Source organism: Nyctibius grandis, chromosome 2, assembly GCF_013368605.1.
Source record: "Nyctibius grandis isolate bNycGra1 chromosome 2, bNycGra1.pri, whole genome shotgun sequence".
Lineage (NCBI taxonomy): Eukaryota > Metazoa > Chordata > Aves > Nyctibiiformes > Nyctibiidae > Nyctibius > Nyctibius grandis.
In genome coordinates, this window is record NC_090659.1 from 6,987,737 (window position 1) to 7,006,768 (window position 19,032).

The window sequence follows — 19,032 nt, forward strand, 5'->3', positions numbered from 1 at the left end:
TTTTGATTTTGGTCTGATCAAAATATGAACATCAGGATATTTCCATTTTTTTAGCATGTAGTGATAACAGAGTTTCACATTTAGTTTCACACTGCATGAAAAAGTACTTCCTTTCATAACCTCAATCTGATGCTAGTTACTGCCCTGTTGTCCTATTTCCTCCGAGCCACAGGAAGATATCTTCTGTGGATGCAAAAATATCCAAAATTCCTAGCCTTAATTTGAAAAAATATAGATTATTTTCATACTATGTTTGTACAACCTCTTGCTTGGAGCTAGCATGTTTTTTGGTCTGTGGTCATCATGCATGTGAGCATGTTTGTCATGATTCTGATTCTCTGTGGATATACTTAGAAATCTGTAGGAATGTAGCCAGTAAAGTAAGAAACTGCTTGACTGTGGGGGTTTTTGTCTTGTTTGTTTGGTTTGTTTTTTTGTGTGTTTTTTTTTTTGTTTTCTTTTTTTTGTTGTTGTTGTTGTTTTTTTTGTTTGTTTGGTTGGTTTTTTTTGTTTGCATTTTTTTTGGTTGGTTGCTACAACGAGATACCTTATACCATAAGGCTAAAGCATAAGAGGAAAACCTGAGGCCTCCTAATTTTAGTTTTTTTGCATCTATCAAATCTGTGTACATGATGGACTCCACTAACATTCTCAAAAGCCACTTTCATGATATTATAAGAAAGCTTTTCCTCGCTGTGCATCTATCAGACCTAGAACCGAGAGTTCTTTGAGTTAGAACAGATGCTACAATCTCCTGTTATCTTAATTTTGTGAGCTTTGAGAATTCGCAGCATTAATTGTACCACCAAACCTGACTAGTGGGATGAAACCCTAATTAAATGTTGCTTATTGAAATGAACAAATACTCTATTTTCCCTAAAATGGGCACTGTGGACTACTAAGCCTCTTGAAAATATACTTGTCAAACTTTAGAAACTCCAAGTCCTGTTCAACACATGACAAGCCAGAGAAGGCACAGGCACATGAGGATTGGGCAGGTAGACATTAGAAGAATAACGTCTTGAGAAAAAGCTGACAGAATAGACTTAAGCGTTAACATTATAGAGCTTTTTTTTTTGTATCTGTTTTAATCTTATTGATTTTCTCTCTTTCCAGAAACTCTACAAATTAGCAAGAGTCATGCAACTTAAACATCAAGTGAAACCAAGTGAGCTGTATATACCGAAGGACTCAGAAGAAACACTGAGGGATCAACAAAGCAGCAGACAGAACAAAAAACAATTCACCTTCCTTGCTCATGTTGGACAAAAGTATTCTGGATTCCCCTGTGCATGGCATAGTTCTTGTGCATCCTGTAAGTACCACAGAAGAGAGGAGCACAGGTCTGCCTAATCATTTTTTTTTTAAACTCTAGGCTCTAATTTCTTCATATTTCCATAAACATCATGTTTGAATCTCACCACAACAGGTATATTTTGATATAAAAAATTCAACTGTTTGATCCTAAAACAACTACTGTCAAATCTTGCCATCTTGCTCTCCTCTCTGGGTACATTGGTTCTCTGCTTTGGGTTTGTCCTCCCTGTTGCACAGAAGCCCAGGACTTGGCCCAAGGAGCCACATGCCTGCTTATGAGCTGAGGCCACATACAAACAGCTGTGGAGTTTTCCTTCCAATGTTGGAGCCCTTGGTAGCAGACAGCACATGGAAAAGAAGGCAGACAGTGTTACACTCCTGCATCTCTCCTCTGCACCTGTTAGCTAGTAGTGGACTTTGGGAAACTGGGTATCATTTATCTTCCTGGTCTTCTCTATTTAGCCCATACAAGTGCCAAGGAATGGAAGGGCACTTTCTATTCCTGGCTTCTCTATCAGCTGGTTGCAGATGCTGGCTAGGGAAGGTTTCCCAGCTACTACTCAGCTGTAGCTTGTGGATGCTTCACCTGGGTAATAGATAGCTCTGACCAGAGAAAGCCTTGGAGGTTTCAAGACTTAGGGAAAGAGGCTTGTAAAATAGGTTTGGGATTTCATCATGGTCTAACTTAGGTTTACCATGATTTATTAGCACACCTTCTAAACAGCTGGGAAACAAGGAAAATGAAAAACAAAGGTAATGAAAGAAGTCATTATAAAATCAAGAGATGGTAGTTCTTGCAAGATGGGTGCTAAAAGCTTACTTGAATGTCTGGTGGGAAAAAAATAATCTAAAGAACTGTTGGTTTGAACCTCAAATTGTTAGGCCTCCTGGGAAATCTGGAAGTTGGATAAGCCAGTAGGAGACTATTGTAAGAGAAGGGAAGACGAGAAAGAAGAAATAAAACCCAGAAAGTTGTAATTTTCTTACCTGGTTTGAGTAAAACCAGACACAAATTAGATTTTATGTTACTGCTACAGCTATAAAGTAGTATAAAAACCAACTAGCTTTTAGCATGCTGTCATACAAAACTGCTTTTAACATTAGACAATGATAATTTTATTTATGATCAGAATTGAATGCAAGTAAGCATACACAACTATATTAAAGATATAAGTCTACTCTTATCTCCCATGTCCCTCACATATTCTATACCTTTTCCTTGTTTTGTTTCTTTCTCTGTCAATATCTCAAAGTGCCAAGCTACATTAATCAGATTATGTGAAAGAAAATGAAATCAGAAGAAAAGGATTGGTAATGCTTAACATCTTTTTTGATACCAAAAACTGAGGACTACAAGTACTGTCCAAGTAGTTTCTGCATTTAAACTGCCTATAATGAAACAGGTATTCTAGTCTTTGTCTTCCCCCGCCCCCCTTCCCCATAGGCTTCAAGGTAAAAATGGGAGAAAAATGAAGTAATGTAATTTTTTAGCTAAGATGGTTGAAATTTATGCTATTAAATAGAAATATTCACTCTCAAGTTAAATTCACAATAGTTTACAAAATGATCACATCCTCAAACCCTTCCTTAATCCACTGTAAACTCTTCTTCTAAATTTAGCTCCACAGATATCCTTTAAGAAATTTTTCTTTTATAGCAGAGCCAAAAACAATAAAAGCAAAGTGGATTATAATAAAGCAGGGATTTCATTCATATATAAATGTCTACATTCATTGGCTGTGTGGTCACCCTGACTATTAAATAAGCTCTTGAACTTCATTGTGCAGCTGCCTGGGAGCTGCATCATATCTCTGCTATATGCAATGACTTTTGGAGATGTTTTTAGGCATTGCTATATAAAGCTTTGAACAGTCTGGCACAGTCATTATACAAGTGAGTCAGCTGAGACTGAATCACCCTGATACATGCAATTGAACAGAATGGATCCATCTTTTGTGTTTGGCACGCTCTTGCAATGTTACTTTTGTACCTATTTGGGGGGTGGTGGTGAGATTTCAGTCTTCAATAATAAGAATAAGTGAAAATTACCAAGTTTTATAACCTCTCTGACTTTGTTTTTCTTGACAGGAAAAGGATTTAAATGTAAAAAATCACAGGGGGTGTGTGTGGGGGTGATTAACATAATGCCAGCCTGTGGGATGGTTTTATGTACATTTGTGTGCACAAGCCTTTCTCCTCTGTGAATCCAGAAACACAGCTGTTCTGACTTGAGGTGGCTTCTCCTAGACTGTTAATCACACTCCCTCTCCACCTATAGGACTTTGAAGGATTGGCACAGAACCATCTAAATTAACTTTATGCTAACAAAGAATTTCTCCAAGGGACGCATCCCTTGTTTCACTACTAGGGGCAAATCCACAATCCTCTTGTGCCTGTTCTCAGTTGTAAAAGGGAACACTAGCACAGATCCACGCACAGCTTTCATAAATAACATTACATAAATCTGATATAAATGAAATTACTCATACAATGTATAATTATTCTTTCCAAGTCCTCTAGAATTATTTCTCATACACTTTATTCTCATTTTGTCATACATTCCTCATCATGGTTATTAGGCTTTAAGATACCCTTGACAAATATATAAAGGGCAATACCCTTCACTGGCATCAAATTGTGTTTAGATATTTCGAGTTAGTAGGTAATGCACCAGTAAAAGAATAATTAATTCCTGAAGGACTGAGCACAAAAGCGAGCATACGTTTGTCTGAGAAAGTGAAAAGTTTGACTAAACAGGACGTTTATGAATTATCATGCTGTCATCCAACTGGATCAGTAGCTTTTTTTCATGTTGTTTACTAAATACCACGTAAATTAAGACGGAGATGGGTCACACAGTTCCAGAATTAACTGATGATGGTTTGGAGAATTTTTTTCTCCATTAATACAGGCTTTTTGGTAATGATGAGGTACAATCATCATAATGTAAAATGCCTTAGATTTACCAGACTCTCTGGGCTCTTTATATGCTGTATCATACTTCTGTAAAGCCAGTTCTTGTGACTGGATGTGGAGGTGGAGTAACATATCCTCAAGGTGGACTATGTAAAAATCATGCAGAATAGAGGAATGTCTTGTAAAATTTACTTGAGGTGATTCAAAAGTATCAAGTCATAATTTTAGAACAGAATTAGTGAAATCCATCCAGCAAGACTATTATGTCAGCTATTGGAAATCCAGTTCAAAGATATTATTAATTAGTATGTACTACCCTATGACCTGCGGGCAAACTTCTGTTTAAGGCATGATCAAACAAGATCCAATAAAGTAAGATAAAGAGAAATGCTGCTTCCAATGTACCTGGAAGCCAAAACACAACAAAAAAAACCCTGTTTTGAAGGCTGAAAATATATGAATACCTTCTCAACTTTATGTCCTTATATACTCCTTCCTGTCAAAAAATCTTACTAGAATAAGAAGCAGAAGTGTCAAAGGAAAATATGTTTATATGGTACTTTTTCCTCAGCCAAAACCAGATACTACCAAAAAACTGATCCTCTCCAAAATGGCTCTTATGCAGCTTGTACCTCTGGTGTGTAGGTGCTCTGACAATCTAGATAGGGTTCAATCTAGTATTTCAGGATGGCAGAACTCTGCCTTCACAACATTCACTGTAAGTTTGTGAACATTATTTGTTTATGGGTCCAAGAAAGATAGGGGAGGAAGAGACCTAAGGAGAGCATCTTGTCTATTTCCCTCCTCCATGGGAATCAAGCATTTTTAAAGAAAACAAGGATGAAGGAAGTCGCAGAACTCCAATAGCTACATTGCGCCATGGCCTCCCATGCATTTAGAAATTTTCCCCACTAAATGCCTTTGCCACTAATTCAGTGGATTCATTTTCCCCATTGAACTTGCAAAATAACTTTTCCTCAGAGTCATACTGACTTCTCTTTTTTGAAAGCAAAACCAAACAAAATGGTGCCTCCAGCTTCCTTGCAGAGCATATCTTTAAACTTCCAGTCCTTGTTGTTCTTGGATCTGTCTCTATTTGTGGTCACCTTTCAGCATGACAACCCTGTTAGAAACAGCACTCCAGTTGTCATCCATTGCTGGGTAAAAACACCAATTACTTCAGCCTTGTAATAATAATTCAGGAATATGATAACTACATTATTTTTGTCTTTCATTTAATGTATTTCTAAAGCCTTTTGTTTTGTTAAATTTCTCACACCTTGCTAGTTGCAGTTACTTTGCATCTGGTTGTTTCTGATTTTATGCCTGGTTTCCTGTTTCTTCCACACTGATATACTCTATGACTTATGCTTTATAGTAATCTTCTCTTGCTTTCACATTTTTGTGGTTTTTGATTTCTTAGACTGTTAGATAGACAACTTCATTAGTCTATTATGTGTGTCCTATTTTTCCTCTGCATTGGAATAGACTGTCATTTTCCTTTCAATACAAGCTTTTCAAGAAACAGCCTTCCCACACGTCTTTGTTTCTTAGATTATGTGCCCAATAGACCACATCCACCAGTTCCTTGAGGTTGAAGTGGTCTCATCTTCTCAGCCATTTTTCTGCATTCACTTATTTTTCTGGGAAAAGTGAGTACTCATGTTTTAGTGATTAATAACCTTCATCTAGATTTCCTTCTTTCACTTTCTCTTAAAGCAGTATCTCTCTGTTACTCTAGCATCAAATTGCATGCATTCTCGTACATGTCAGAGCTGAAGCTTAGAAGAGGGTTCTCCTTTTCCAGATCTTTCTCTTGATGTCGGGCACACAAATGGTGAAAATAAACAATTCAGAGCAAAGGAAAATGAGGTCCTAAACCACACTTAGGAGGTAACAGAAAGCCTTAATAACATCAGTACACTAAATATACAATCACATCAGCGACATAGTTTAGTTATGACTACATAACAAGAAGAAAACAATTCATTAAGGACAGCAAACACCAACATGGTACACCAAGCACTTTGTCCTTCCAGTATCCGAGCCTTCAGAAAGCTGGGAAGCTTCTGTTCCTTGACTCAAAACACTCTTTTATAAAGACATGATCATTCCTGTCATTCTGTTCCTTTTCAGGAAATGTTCCTCTTGCAACTACTCAGACCTGTGAGCACTGGCCTGTTTTCCATGGTCTATCCTTTTTTTTTTCTGGAGGGAATGGACTCCTATAACACTCTTTTTCACTAAAACAATATTTTTTTTTCACACTGTAAGTAACGTTAAAGCTTAAAAATGTAATTTCAGGTTTGATGTCACTTTATTACTTGATGGCCACAATATTAAAATACCAATGCCCTATGGAGGAAGAAGCTGGGTGATCTGATACTATCACAATCTTTATACAATGGACTTGCATTTAGCCCAGCTTGTTCTTGCAAGTTAGGCAGGTCACTACAACTGACTCATAACAATGCTTCCAGAAAGAAAAGATTTCGTAACTCTGTCTTAACTTTCCTGGGATAATTATACCTCATCATGTGAATACTTGCCGTGTGCTAAGTGAATATTATTTCCTCTCTCCTTGCACAATGAAAGCCTTCAACAGACCACACAGGAACCTTCTGCCATTTCTCTCACCATGAGAGACTATTAGCTACCCAGAAGATGATAATGTGCGAAACCTTAAACACACATCTTCAACGTCTTGAACAGTTATCATCTGATCAGTCACTGAATACAACAGTAAAATTAAGCTTTATATTTTGCTCATAACAAAGCAAACCATTACTGGAAACATTTAAAAAGCTGATAGAGACAAGAATGAAACAGGATGCGGGGCGGGGAGAGGAGAGAGACATTTCAGCTCATTTACTCCAGTTCTGGTAAGATAAAGACACCCCTAAGTTAGGAATACCTTAAATTGTAAAAGATTAACAAGGGTGATGTAATGCGATGCCTCTTTGTTACCAAGGAAGATTGCATCAACAGTAAGTCCAATGCCGAGACACCTATCTTGTTTTAAACATTAGCACCCAAAATAACTCGTCTTAAAAGGTCATGTTTATTTAAAAATAGCTTGCTTGCATTTTACATTAAAGTTAATTTACTAACCTTAAAAAAATTAAATGCAAATGTATACAAATAATTTAAGCATCCTGTCAAAGTTCACATACACACTGCTAGAGGAATGAAAATATTCAAGGTCATACGAAATCTTTCTTAACCATGTAGCATCCTGTGGATTATTCTATTAAATATATACATTGAACTAAAGTGTTTGAACCCTCTCTTTAGCAATTTCTATCCTTCTTAAATATCAAACCTATAATTTCCTATTTATAACGTGTTTTTCAGGCCATAACAAAGAAGTATACTGTACCTCTGGTGCTGATGGCTGTTGCCGATGTGGTTGTGCTGGTTGTTAAGGCTACAGTGGTTGTGACAGTTGCAGTGGTAAGGGAGGGGATGACAGTAGTGGGAAGCAAAGTGTTGAAAACATCTGGTGAGTGGAAAAAAAAATATAAAATAAAATCATATCATGCAAACAAAGGAGAAGCATAATAGTGGTTTAATTTGTAAATACAAGTATGTCGAAATGACTAAATTAAAACATGATTAACATAAATTATTACAGGTACACCAGAGTACCTTTAAATTCTTGACATTATATCACTCTCAATTTTTATAGTCAATCTAGAATACAGAATTTAAAACACTGTTAAAATGACCAAGTTTCAACAGATCTGGAGAGTGACTGTTTAAGTGACAAGAATCCATTTCTTCACTGAGCCATTTTAAATGTCTCATATAGTAGAAACCATACAGGGATGAAACATGCTGTGTCAGAGTGGGAGATGAAAAAAACAACACCATCATGCTAAAATAAACACACACATGTTAACGAGAAATGGCTACATGTTAAACACCCACTTTCAGACAGACTCAATGGAAGGAAAAAGGGGAGAAAATGCTACTAACTATAAGAGTCGCTTTTTTCCGGATTGCTTTTCTTCTTCCCACACATTTGTTTAAGACACAGTTGTCTGCTAAGATCCAGAGCAGAGTATCAAAATCTTTACCCTAATTAGCAGGCACAGTCATCTTTCAGTCATCCTTAACACTTAAAATTTATTGTTAATACACACATCAGTATTCCTCTAAAACAGCTTAGAATTAAAAATCAGGAATGCTAATAAAATTACTATGAAAAACCCTGTGTATACAAGTCAGAAAAAATGCATAGCCCTAATGACAGCACCCTACAAAACCCTTCTGCTTTTGATCAAGTAAGTGCGGTATGCCAGGCTTGGGTATGCCGCTGCTTCACTGCAGAGGAACTAACAATGTCTGTTGCAAAATGCTCCAGTACAGAGCAGCACAAAACCAGATGTACAGATAGAAAATACTTTGATTACACTGCCAAAAGCAATAAGGACCAGTATCACTTTGCTTATAAGGTGATTGCGGGTTTTAAAGAATAAACAAACAAAAGCCCTGAAGAGAACTAGAGAAAAGCACTTCCGTGAGGACATAAAAAGCATCTGACATTTTTCAGATTATTTATACTGGAGGTTTAAAGGGAAAGGACTAGCTTCTCAGCAGTTGATGGTGAGTAACCCATTCCACACTGATTTCAGTGAAAATATTTCTGAAGGGTGCTATTCAATGCAATAAAAGAGTAAAAACCTGACCCATGACCTGTCTTCCCTTGCTGTGGAAGAAATGCAATTGGTCTCTGAGTACCATCAATTCTGACTGAAATCAATGGAAGCTGAAGTAGCTCAGAGCTTTACAGTTTTGGGCCCTACAGAACACATTTCAGACACAGGGTCCTTGAGTTCACTATGGCATAATTACTCTCTTAAGACTTCAAATTAGCGTGCTTACCTTATTTTCATACTGGATGACAGATTATTTTGCCACTTTAAAACTCTCCTTGTCAATTAACATCTGTGAGTCACCTACAATTTTCTGTATTCCTCTGATTTTGATAAACACCAGCACTATTCTCTCTGGAATCTATACTTGGGGGATTTACTAGTTTCGAAGCCATCAGAAAATGGCATGAGATCCCTCTTTCATCTGTTGTACACTGATATTTATCTGTTTCTCAGTACAAAGTATTCCCAAGCCAGAAAAATTAAACCAGCCTTTTAAAAAACCCCACAGTGTAGCCATGTTAATCACCAGGAAAAATGGTAACATTGCCTAGAGTGTGAGTACCACAATAATTAAACAGAGCTAAGTATAACAAGCATTAGAAATAAATTAACATGTTAAAAAGATACATGTCACGTGTACTGATCTATGCAATTGCTTCTCATAAAGGGAAACTCCCTCCCTGATAAGTATCTGCTAAAAATGAAATCAAACAAAAAAACCCACCTAATTCAGAAGGAGAGCAAAGCCTTGTTTATTAGGAAAGCTTTACAAATCAGTCTTGTATGTAAAACCTAATTAGTGTGACTTACAGTTCCATTAATTATCTTTCTTAAATATGCCATTTATTTAAGACTATGCAATGGCAAGTGAACTGAAACTGGCAAATACAGTTATGGTTTTATGACAGTGCTTTCCATTCTGTGAACACACTGTCTACCTATTTTACCACATAATAGCTTAAATGAGTCACTGGTGAATTTAGAAGTTCATTGCTTTCTTGTTTCTCTTCTGAATGAAGTATTTCCAACAAGATTTCTTATTTTAAAGAAAGGCTACCTAGGAAACAGACTAGTTAACAAGAACTAGAATATATCAGTGTTTTAATACAGGTGTGATAGATTAATCTTTTCTGATCAGACCAAGAATAATGAAAACTTGTGCAGAAATTAGTTTCCTGATCAAAGTCACAAACTCTGACGCCAAACATCCAAATGGCAGCTTGTCAGAAACCTCAAAGAAAAACATATGTTCTCAAAGGAAAGGTACATGCAAGCAATAGCATTGGCTTTGTTTCTTTCTTAGCAGAGTAAGGCGAAATTCACCACACAAATGACTGCCATTGGTCTGATTTGCTCACAGCATTACAGTTACCTGCTCTCAAAGACTACAGTACAAGATAGCAACCAGAATCAGCAGCCTGAAGAGCACTGCATTGTCCAAGCAACGAAATCTAAGTCTGCTCTGGACTCTAGAAATGCCTGGTTCATACCTGCTTAGGTTCAAGGCTCTGCCCAGTAGAATCGCTTCTTTAATGACATAAGAGTGTGCAACAGGAATGTACGTGTAAAGTAACAGAATAGCTCACAGCTCTCCAGACAACACATTTTGGAATGCTTGGACCATATCCCATCCTTAAACCCTGTTTTGGACAGCCCAAACCCAAGTATAGGCATTCTGAAAAGCACCCGAGCCCCACATTCAAGAGACTTACGTGTACGGGGCCCCTGGTCCTACTGAGTCTGGCAGAAAGGCTCTTTATCAGTTCTTCCAATAAGATTTACGGATTCTCATGAAAACTTTACTTGTCTTTGCCTTGAATATGCTTTTGCATAATATGCAGAATATGCACTTCAGAAAAAAGTAAGGTGCAGTGCCCTTCATTCTCTCATCGTGCATTGTAGGTGTAGGAGGTAAGCAGGTTTGGTAGTTCCCAAAACCAGACAGACTACAAGTATAAACTGATACTCAACAGCAGCGGCTTCTGTTTAAGGCATATGGATCACTGTGTTTCAAAGAGGGTGTGCTGTTTCATTTGCATGCCAGGAAAGGGAATTACAATTTGACCTGTTTCTAGTCCTGTAGGACTTTTTGATCATTGTTTTTACTGCAGGGCACACCTATCATATACTACTGGTGAGGCACACGTTATGTTACCCAGACCTCCCCATTGGCAGTTGCTCAGAAACACACTACCAAAGGGACTATGTGGATTTGTCCTCTTGAGCGCTCTGTCAGGAAGGATCTTAACAGAATGGATTTGCAGATTTCTGCCCAAGAAACCCGTGTTGGAGTAAAACTTAATTCCATTTTCTGGCCTTGCAATTTCTGAATCCAGTTGTACACAATATGCAGCTGAACAAAATTCTTGTTTATGACTCTCGTGCCACTAAATACCGAGGATCATTATGACCAAGAGACCTTGTAGAGTGGAACTTGATTTAATTCAAGTAGGCATACGCAAATCAACGCACCAGATTGTTGTTTCAATAATACTAAGGTATTAATCTTTAGCCTCCTATGAAGCAGAAAATAGCTATATTTTGCAGATGGGGAACTAAAGAAGATAGAAAAGCCATGCTCAGAGATCTAGAAGTCAAGCAATAATTGTCACCATTAATTTTGAAACCTCACTCCTAAAATTAATGTTTGTTGACAGACAGATATTCAGTCAAAAATTCAATAATGTATTTAACTTGATATTCATTTCGTCACCTTGCTACCTCTGAAATACAAACAATTCACAGAGAACTAATTGTTTCCATGAAAGTTGTTGGAAATAGAAAAGGGGTTAGACTCCATGCCAATGGGAGTTATTGACTCCAGTCTCAACTCTTTTTCACGTATGTTCCCACAGGTTATACAGGTAAGATCTGAACTGGATTTTCAATGAAAGAGACAGGCTCCTAATCTCTCTCTAGTGGCACAGGGGGTTTGAGCTGAGCCGCAAATGCTCAGCCAAGAACCCTCTTTTCAGCAAGGACCTGATGTAATGTCACAGTTCAGTGGATGCAGAGAAAAGTATGAGGAAGGTTTTAGAAAGGCATTCTTCATGGCCACTACTTTCTGTTAGCATGCCATCAAGCTACATGAGCACTGGCAAGGTGAAGGCAGACAGCAGGTAATCTGATGGCTGATTGCGAGCAGACAGTGGAAAAAGGAGGAGCATGCAACGCTTGGCTTGGTCTGGAGGCTGCTCTTTAGCAGAGGCACAGATGTAGTCTGTTTATGAGTGGCAGAATAGTGTTGTACAAGATCGTCTCAAAACACTGTCAAGCCCTGCTTGATCAAAATTTCCTATTCGCCTCTCCTTCTTTCTTGAATTGATGCCGCATCCTTCTTACTAAGGCAGAAGACATCCATCCATTTAAGTGCAGGGAGCCTGGACAATTTACTCTCACTGCCAATTTGGCCCTAAGCATTTTTACTCTCCATTTCCACAGAAATGAGAAATGGTTCTGTTTGGTTTAGCAGGCTTATGTGAAAGATAGATCTGACCTATTGAAAATATTTGACTTGTTTGGTAAAAACACAACCGATATTCTGAAATGACTGAGCACAATTCAGACAACAATAGCTGAAGTTGATAAAAATGTAAAGGCTTTTGTTTCAAGCTTGACAAAGGCTGACAGAAAAATTAAAGGACAAAGTGATAATGATGGATGGCCCTTGCTGTATTTTGACTGAGAATGAAAGAAATTTTAAGTGGTAAACCGAACTGAGTGATGACCTACCTGGGAAACAATCTCGCTCCTCTGTGCAAAATTTAATCAGTCTCTGGTATGTAGTACTAAATAATTTAGCAAGGTTTTAAATTCAAAGGGAGCTGCATTTAGCTTTGCTCCGAGAAAACAGGATTGAACAAAAGGATCATTCAGCTTGAATATCATGTGCCACTAGCTCCTAAGCACTTAGACTGAATGATCATGAAGGCTCACGGACATGAGGTCAAGGGGTTCTTTTTACTAATTGATTCAGATTTACGAAACTCTGAAATGGCAATTATGTGCTTGACATTTTTGCTAGCAAATCAGATGTCATTAAAAAATATCCAAACTCTTTTAACAAAAGCTCCATGTAGATGTAGATCCCTAGTTAAAACCATTAGAGACTTCCGGTGGATGAATTCATAATGCTAGACGTAGAGCTGGGCTAAAATGGCTAGGCAGCTTTGAAAGAAAAGAAAATAAATTCACATAGTCCCATGATTCTAAGACGTTTCATGGACCTGTAGATGATTTTAAATATTAGAAGATGTGGGACAGATCATTAAAGTTTGATGAAACATAGTTTGGTTGCACAGTCAGGACAGAGATTAAAAAAAATCAAATGTTAAGAGATACTAGGATTTTGATCTCATTGCTCTTTTTTTCTGAAGTTAGGAACTGGGAAGAACAATTCTCTTGTAGAAAGTTTGATAGTTTGGTGGGGCTTTTTTTTCCTATTTCTAAAGCAATAGGTTTCAGTAGCAAATGAAGGAGGACAAAGTATTACAAAATTACAGCAAAAAAAAGACAATGTGTCCTTCTGCTTTCAAAGAGCCAAGCAAAAAATTTGGTATCTACACATCCCTGGCCCAAATTCTATCCTGAGAAAGTTAAGACTGGAAAGAACAAAGCCCATTTCAATATTAGTACTTAGTATTCTCAGCATGGTGTCATCCCAAATCACTTAAAAGTTAATGCTTTAAAATGAGGACCTGATATCACACCATGGCTCATTTTACAACACATGCTCTGACCAGAACTGCTTATGACAAAATAAAAAATGTGATGAATATGAAAAAACAAGGTGTAGTAGCAAGTTATTTCTGATTATGCCATCTCATTTGACATTGAAATATGGAGAAAAAGTTAACTGCCTTTAATTGCCTTGAAACAACTCCTCTATTGAACATTTCATTTATTTTGTGCACCAGAGTGACAGCAGGACTCACAAAGACTATGGGTGTGTGAAAGGCTGATTTTCCACCAGTAAAGCCAGGTCAAGCTCAGGACAAGTATGTGAGCTGTCAGAAAACAAGGAGCTGTGTCTCTCAGGCATGTGACAGGAAAGAAGCAATGGGAAAGAAGTGCCTCCATGTGGTAGGAAGGACATGGTAAGGGAGGATAAGTTCTCAGGGCTGAGAGCAGTAACCAGCTCTGTGACTTCCCTCTGCCCCCTCCAGGGTGCAGCTGCCCAGGCTCAGACCAGCTCTCACGCAGTGCTGTGGGGCCCTGGGTCAGGCGGCTGGGGAGGCATATTTAGACAAAACCCACCTCTACCACCCTCCGTGGGGACTCTGACAAGCAGAGCATGCTGAGCAGAGGCAGCCACCACCCTTCCTCTTGAACCTCTCCCCTTGCACAGAAAAGAATTTGGGATTTAGTGGGCACTGGGTCTATGCGTTTTATAATGCTCATGAGTACTTGCTAAAATTCAGAGTAGCAGTAAACACTCAAACAAAGGCATTTTTCATTTTTTTTTCCGGCTAGAAAAACATGACCTTTCTCCACAGCACAGATGTTGTCACAAATATGGCTTTGACACCTGGAGACTAGAGTAGTCTGTTGCACACACAGTTGGTGGAGTTGCACATAGGGACCACAGGAAACCCGAATCAAGTATTTCACAGGAAAGCAGCTAACATGAACATTTAAGTATTGCACTAGTGGTTGATAACTTTCAAAATGCAGGATTTGACCTTTGAAGCCTTTAGTGCTTACTTTAGGGATCATTTTGCTCCCCACACCACTCTGCTGAATCTGTGATCAGCAAAAGCACTCTAGCTGCAGCTCCCTTGAAACACAACGGTAAGTTTGCAATGAAGGCCCTGAGATGCTGGAACACGCTCGCATTTCACTGTCCATCAGACTAATTGTTTGTCACCAGTCCAGCCATTTAAAAAGCTCACTATTCTTTCTCTCAGTGAAGCAGAAGAATAAAAGGTGACATAATGTGGTATCTCACAATACATTTACCTATTGCTGTTTAGGTTTGGTGGGGCAGATTATATGTATTGCAACATTTGTACTGGAGTAAACAAATAGGTTGTAAAGTGATATTTCTTAATTTCTAATTGTGCTAAAAACAGGTAACATAAAGAGAACACAAAAGGATAAAACTGATAATAACTTGTCCTCATACTTAGATATTGAGGATTACATTAGTACAAGGAAAACCAAAATTCTCAAATAGGCAAATTCTTTAATACTGAAGAATCTGTTTTCAAGTGCTCTAAGTTTTACTTTATTAATTGTTACTAGCGTAAGATGTACCTCTAAGGACAAATCAAAACAAGTATTCAACAGAAAGATTAATATTCCAAGTTCTGGAGTTACCTGAATACAAAACATACTTCAGATTACTCCAAAAGTATACCGTAAGATCTATTTTTTCCCAAAGTTATGAGAAGTTTTGCTAGTAGTTTAAAGGAGCCCCTTCCCACTTAATAGTAGTAATATAAATAAATTCTATTGCTTTATTTAAAGGAGTCATTCCATCTTGGATAAAAGCCCATCTTTCTAATTAAGGTTGTTACAAATACTGCACTGAGCAAATCACTGAAGCTTATGCAACTTGTCTGAAAGAAATTAAGTAAAATTTGCAGAGCATGCAATAGGCTTAGACAAAGAATTTTGTAAGTCAACATTTTAAATAAAAAGGTAAAGTTTTAGAGCATTGTTTGAGACTGCAGTCTCAAATGAAGTAGCTTTACTTATAAAAAGGCATCTATACATTTCCTGATTTTGTTCACAACTCAACATTAACAAATATATACACAGCAAAGAATGGATCTCTGCCTTGAGGTTCTGTAAGATCATTAGTTAGACAGTATAGACCAAATATTAGGGAAAAGGAAGTAGCATTATTCCCATTTCAAGGCTGGGGAAATGAACACAGAAGTCTTATGTGAAATGTCTTATACTTTACAGACGTCTCAGCCTGACAGGGGAGTTCAGAACAGATCTCCCAATTCCATTTTAACCCTCTAATAATAAACCAAAACAATCAAAATGATATTTAAAAAAGCAGTTGTCCTTATACCTGAAGTGCCAATTTCACCACGTTCAAGACAAAATGTTACCACAAAAGTCACCAAACATCTTGTATGAATAAAGCCAGCACGATCTGCCCCAGAAGCACAGCATTCTATCATTGTTAATATAGTGTTCTACGCCCATTGCCACTGTTCAAAAACCACATTAAGGCTGTGATGTTCATTTTTATTCTTTTTAAGTAAACAGACAAGCCATATTTCCTTGTTTCTCCAAGCCATAAAATAGGAGTATTGGAAATTAAATGAAATAAAGTACCAGCAGCCAGCCCTTGAAAACTTATAAGGAAAAGCTAATGTACAATACAAATTCAGACACCAGCAGCCTCGAACAAAGATGACAGCTTTCTCAGAATGACACTTGACTCTTTCTGGGCAAAAAAAAATTCAAAAAGCTCAGCCAGCACTGCACTAGGAAGAAGAAAGAGGCCAAGGAGAATTTTCTAAAATTTCCCTATTAAGGAGACAAGTGTTGAAACTAAATGGAGGTAAACAGATTGCTGATCTCTATTTTATTATGGTTGCTACTTTCATTTCTCTGAGAAATTCAGGACAAATCACTGAAATTGCTTAAACAACCCAAAGCTCACTGCAATAATTTTAAGGTTAGTAAAAAGAGATAATAGAGAATGTTATTTATTTTAAGTCACTTTATTTCAAAATAAAATCAAAGGAGTCCAACACCGATCTGAAATGCTTTATCACAGTGGGATAGCTGTATCCCATTGAAAATCACCTTGGGCAAGTTGATGGCATCTTTGCAACCTAAACCATAGTTTATTGCAGTTCTTTGCACTGTCTTTGACTACTACACTTAATTCTCACATTCTTATCACCATAGTACATTACCTGAGAAACCAAGGCCCTGTCTTTTCTAGCTGTCAATCTTTTAAGCTCTGTCTTTTCTTGCTTAAAAGAGTTCTGCACATGTAGTTGAATTCCTCTCATGGCTCTTTGGGTTTGTATAACACACTACTATGAATCATGAGACACATGCAATATAGTCAAGACTTAATTTTATTAAAATTATCCAGCTTCCCTTCAGGCAGGCAGATATTTGGTACCTTTAACCACTAAGCCATCAAATAGGACAGTTCACCAATGGAATATTGTGGTATTTGTTACAGAGAATGCTTGGTCATATCTGCTGATTTATTTTAACCAAAATAATATACAAAGCAGTGCAAAGAGATTTCAGTTCCTGCTTGTGAATGATGAAAGCCATCCAGAGCTCTCCTCAATCAAACAGCAAACTAGCACTTCAGCGTATCAGTCTCCTTCAACTCCTCTCTGCCTTCTACCAATCAAGGATTAGGAAACCCACAGAAAATATAAAACACAGAAACCACAGAGGAAAAACAAATCCACTAGTGCAATGACCCACACCAATATCTAAAGAATAAAAGTTTACACACTCCTACAGTTTTACCCTGCCAAATTTTTTTCTGTCCTTCCTCCTCTCCTTTGGTTCGTTTTTTTCTTCACTTGCCATAAGGATTAATATGGGTAGTTTCAACTGAAAGATATACCCTCCTCAGGCATGAGGTTACCAAGCAAAAGCAATTTTTTTCTTCAAGGGTGTATCTGGGGAGTAAACAAGCCGTGTGGATACCAGTGAAGGAAAAGCAAAGAAAGTGCATGTCAGAGTATGAAGTAGATAAAGAAAAAAAAAAAAGAAATAAAAACTTTAATTCTTCTGTCTTCAGGCCTTCTAACAAAAGAAAAGTAATCCTGACTGAAAATTGCTTGGACCACTCTTGTCACAAATGTCACATCACCTTACACCATCACATGAACTCCATCAGTCATAGCGGATATCTGGAGACCTGTTCACAGGCACCTGCTGGGTAAGTTTCTTCAAAAGGGGTTACAGCTTTTTTTTTTCTAGTGAGGTAATCACAGCCTGGTGAAAGAAGTCAGGGTGTTGTGGGAGTTCCCCATATGGCACCAGCCGTTCCAAACAACTTCATCAACTTTGGTAGATCCATACTCATACTTGGTACCAATGGTTTTTGTGTTTGTTTTTTTTTTTTTCTCCCTGCAACCTGAGAATGGTTTTGAGGTATACCCTTATTGTCCTCCTGGCTAGTTTTTGCTGACTGTTCCCCTTTCCATGGGAGTCATACACAAAGATCGATGCAATGAGCTTTCTTGAAAGCTGTGAAAACATTTGTGAATCCTTGACACAAAATCCAAGCAATTCACAGTAACAAGACAGAGGAAAATTCAGTGCAGAAAGGCTATGATATGATTTGGCAATAAGAAATGTGACTTTAATTATAAAGTAAAGAGAATTTTATTGTATAGGGTCAAGAATTCAAGCAGTAAGAGCTAGAAAAAACAGTTTGTGATTGCAACTTAGAGGTTTCCCTTTTGGAGGAGGGGCTAAAGACGCTTTGGGTCCCATCACAAATTTAGACTGAACCTACGCTGTGAAGAAAGATGTTATGAAGATTTTTAAATTTTGTTCATGGAAATATCAAATTTTTGTCAGTTTGATCTGTTTTTTAGTTGGAAGAATACTGAAAACAAGGGGGAGAAAAACCTTATTTGCTGTAAGTAAAATACTAATAGAATACTATAAGAAATATTTTATTGAATATTTTTTCCTTTATACAATACAGAAATGTAGGCCAAGATAAGCTCCATAAAAAGTTCACAAGTCATTAATTATTAAAATTACAAATAGCAAAACCAGAATAATCAGAACTAATAATTATTAACATCAAATTATGGGTGTTAGAAATATTAATGGTTTGAGATGAACAAATTCCTAAGTGTCTGCTTCCCTCTATGCTTATCTTCACATGTGATCAGAGACCTCAGATACATAACTTCCTAAAACCCTTTAAGAAAGATGTGTTATTTTTACAGATGTGTTCCATACCCCTCTCAGACTCAGGATGCTGTTTGCAGTCTCCCCAAGGCATTTATATCTATTTCCATTTGCTCAGAACTAATGATTTGTGCTACCTTCCCAAGGTTTGTAATCTCAGTCAGAGCAAAACATGGTACTGATGTATCACCAGGCTAGCATCTCCAGTTGACATTTTAAGCAATATCACTACGTAGCATATCATTTTCCTTTCTTGAATTGAGTGAAA

General features: G+C 37.4%; 1 protein-coding gene across 1 annotated transcript in view; it reads right to left on the reverse strand.

Moving 5' to 3' along the window:
- Positions 1-19,032, reverse strand: part of CADM2 (cell adhesion molecule 2) — a 130,149-nt gene that overhangs the window by 36,988 nt on the left and 74,129 nt on the right. Inside the window, exon 6 of the mRNA XM_068425160.1 lies at positions 7,613-7,732. Coding sequence (XP_068281261.1) covers positions 7,613-7,732 — 120 coding nt within the window. The remainder of the gene's footprint in view (positions 1-7,612; positions 7,733-19,032) is intronic.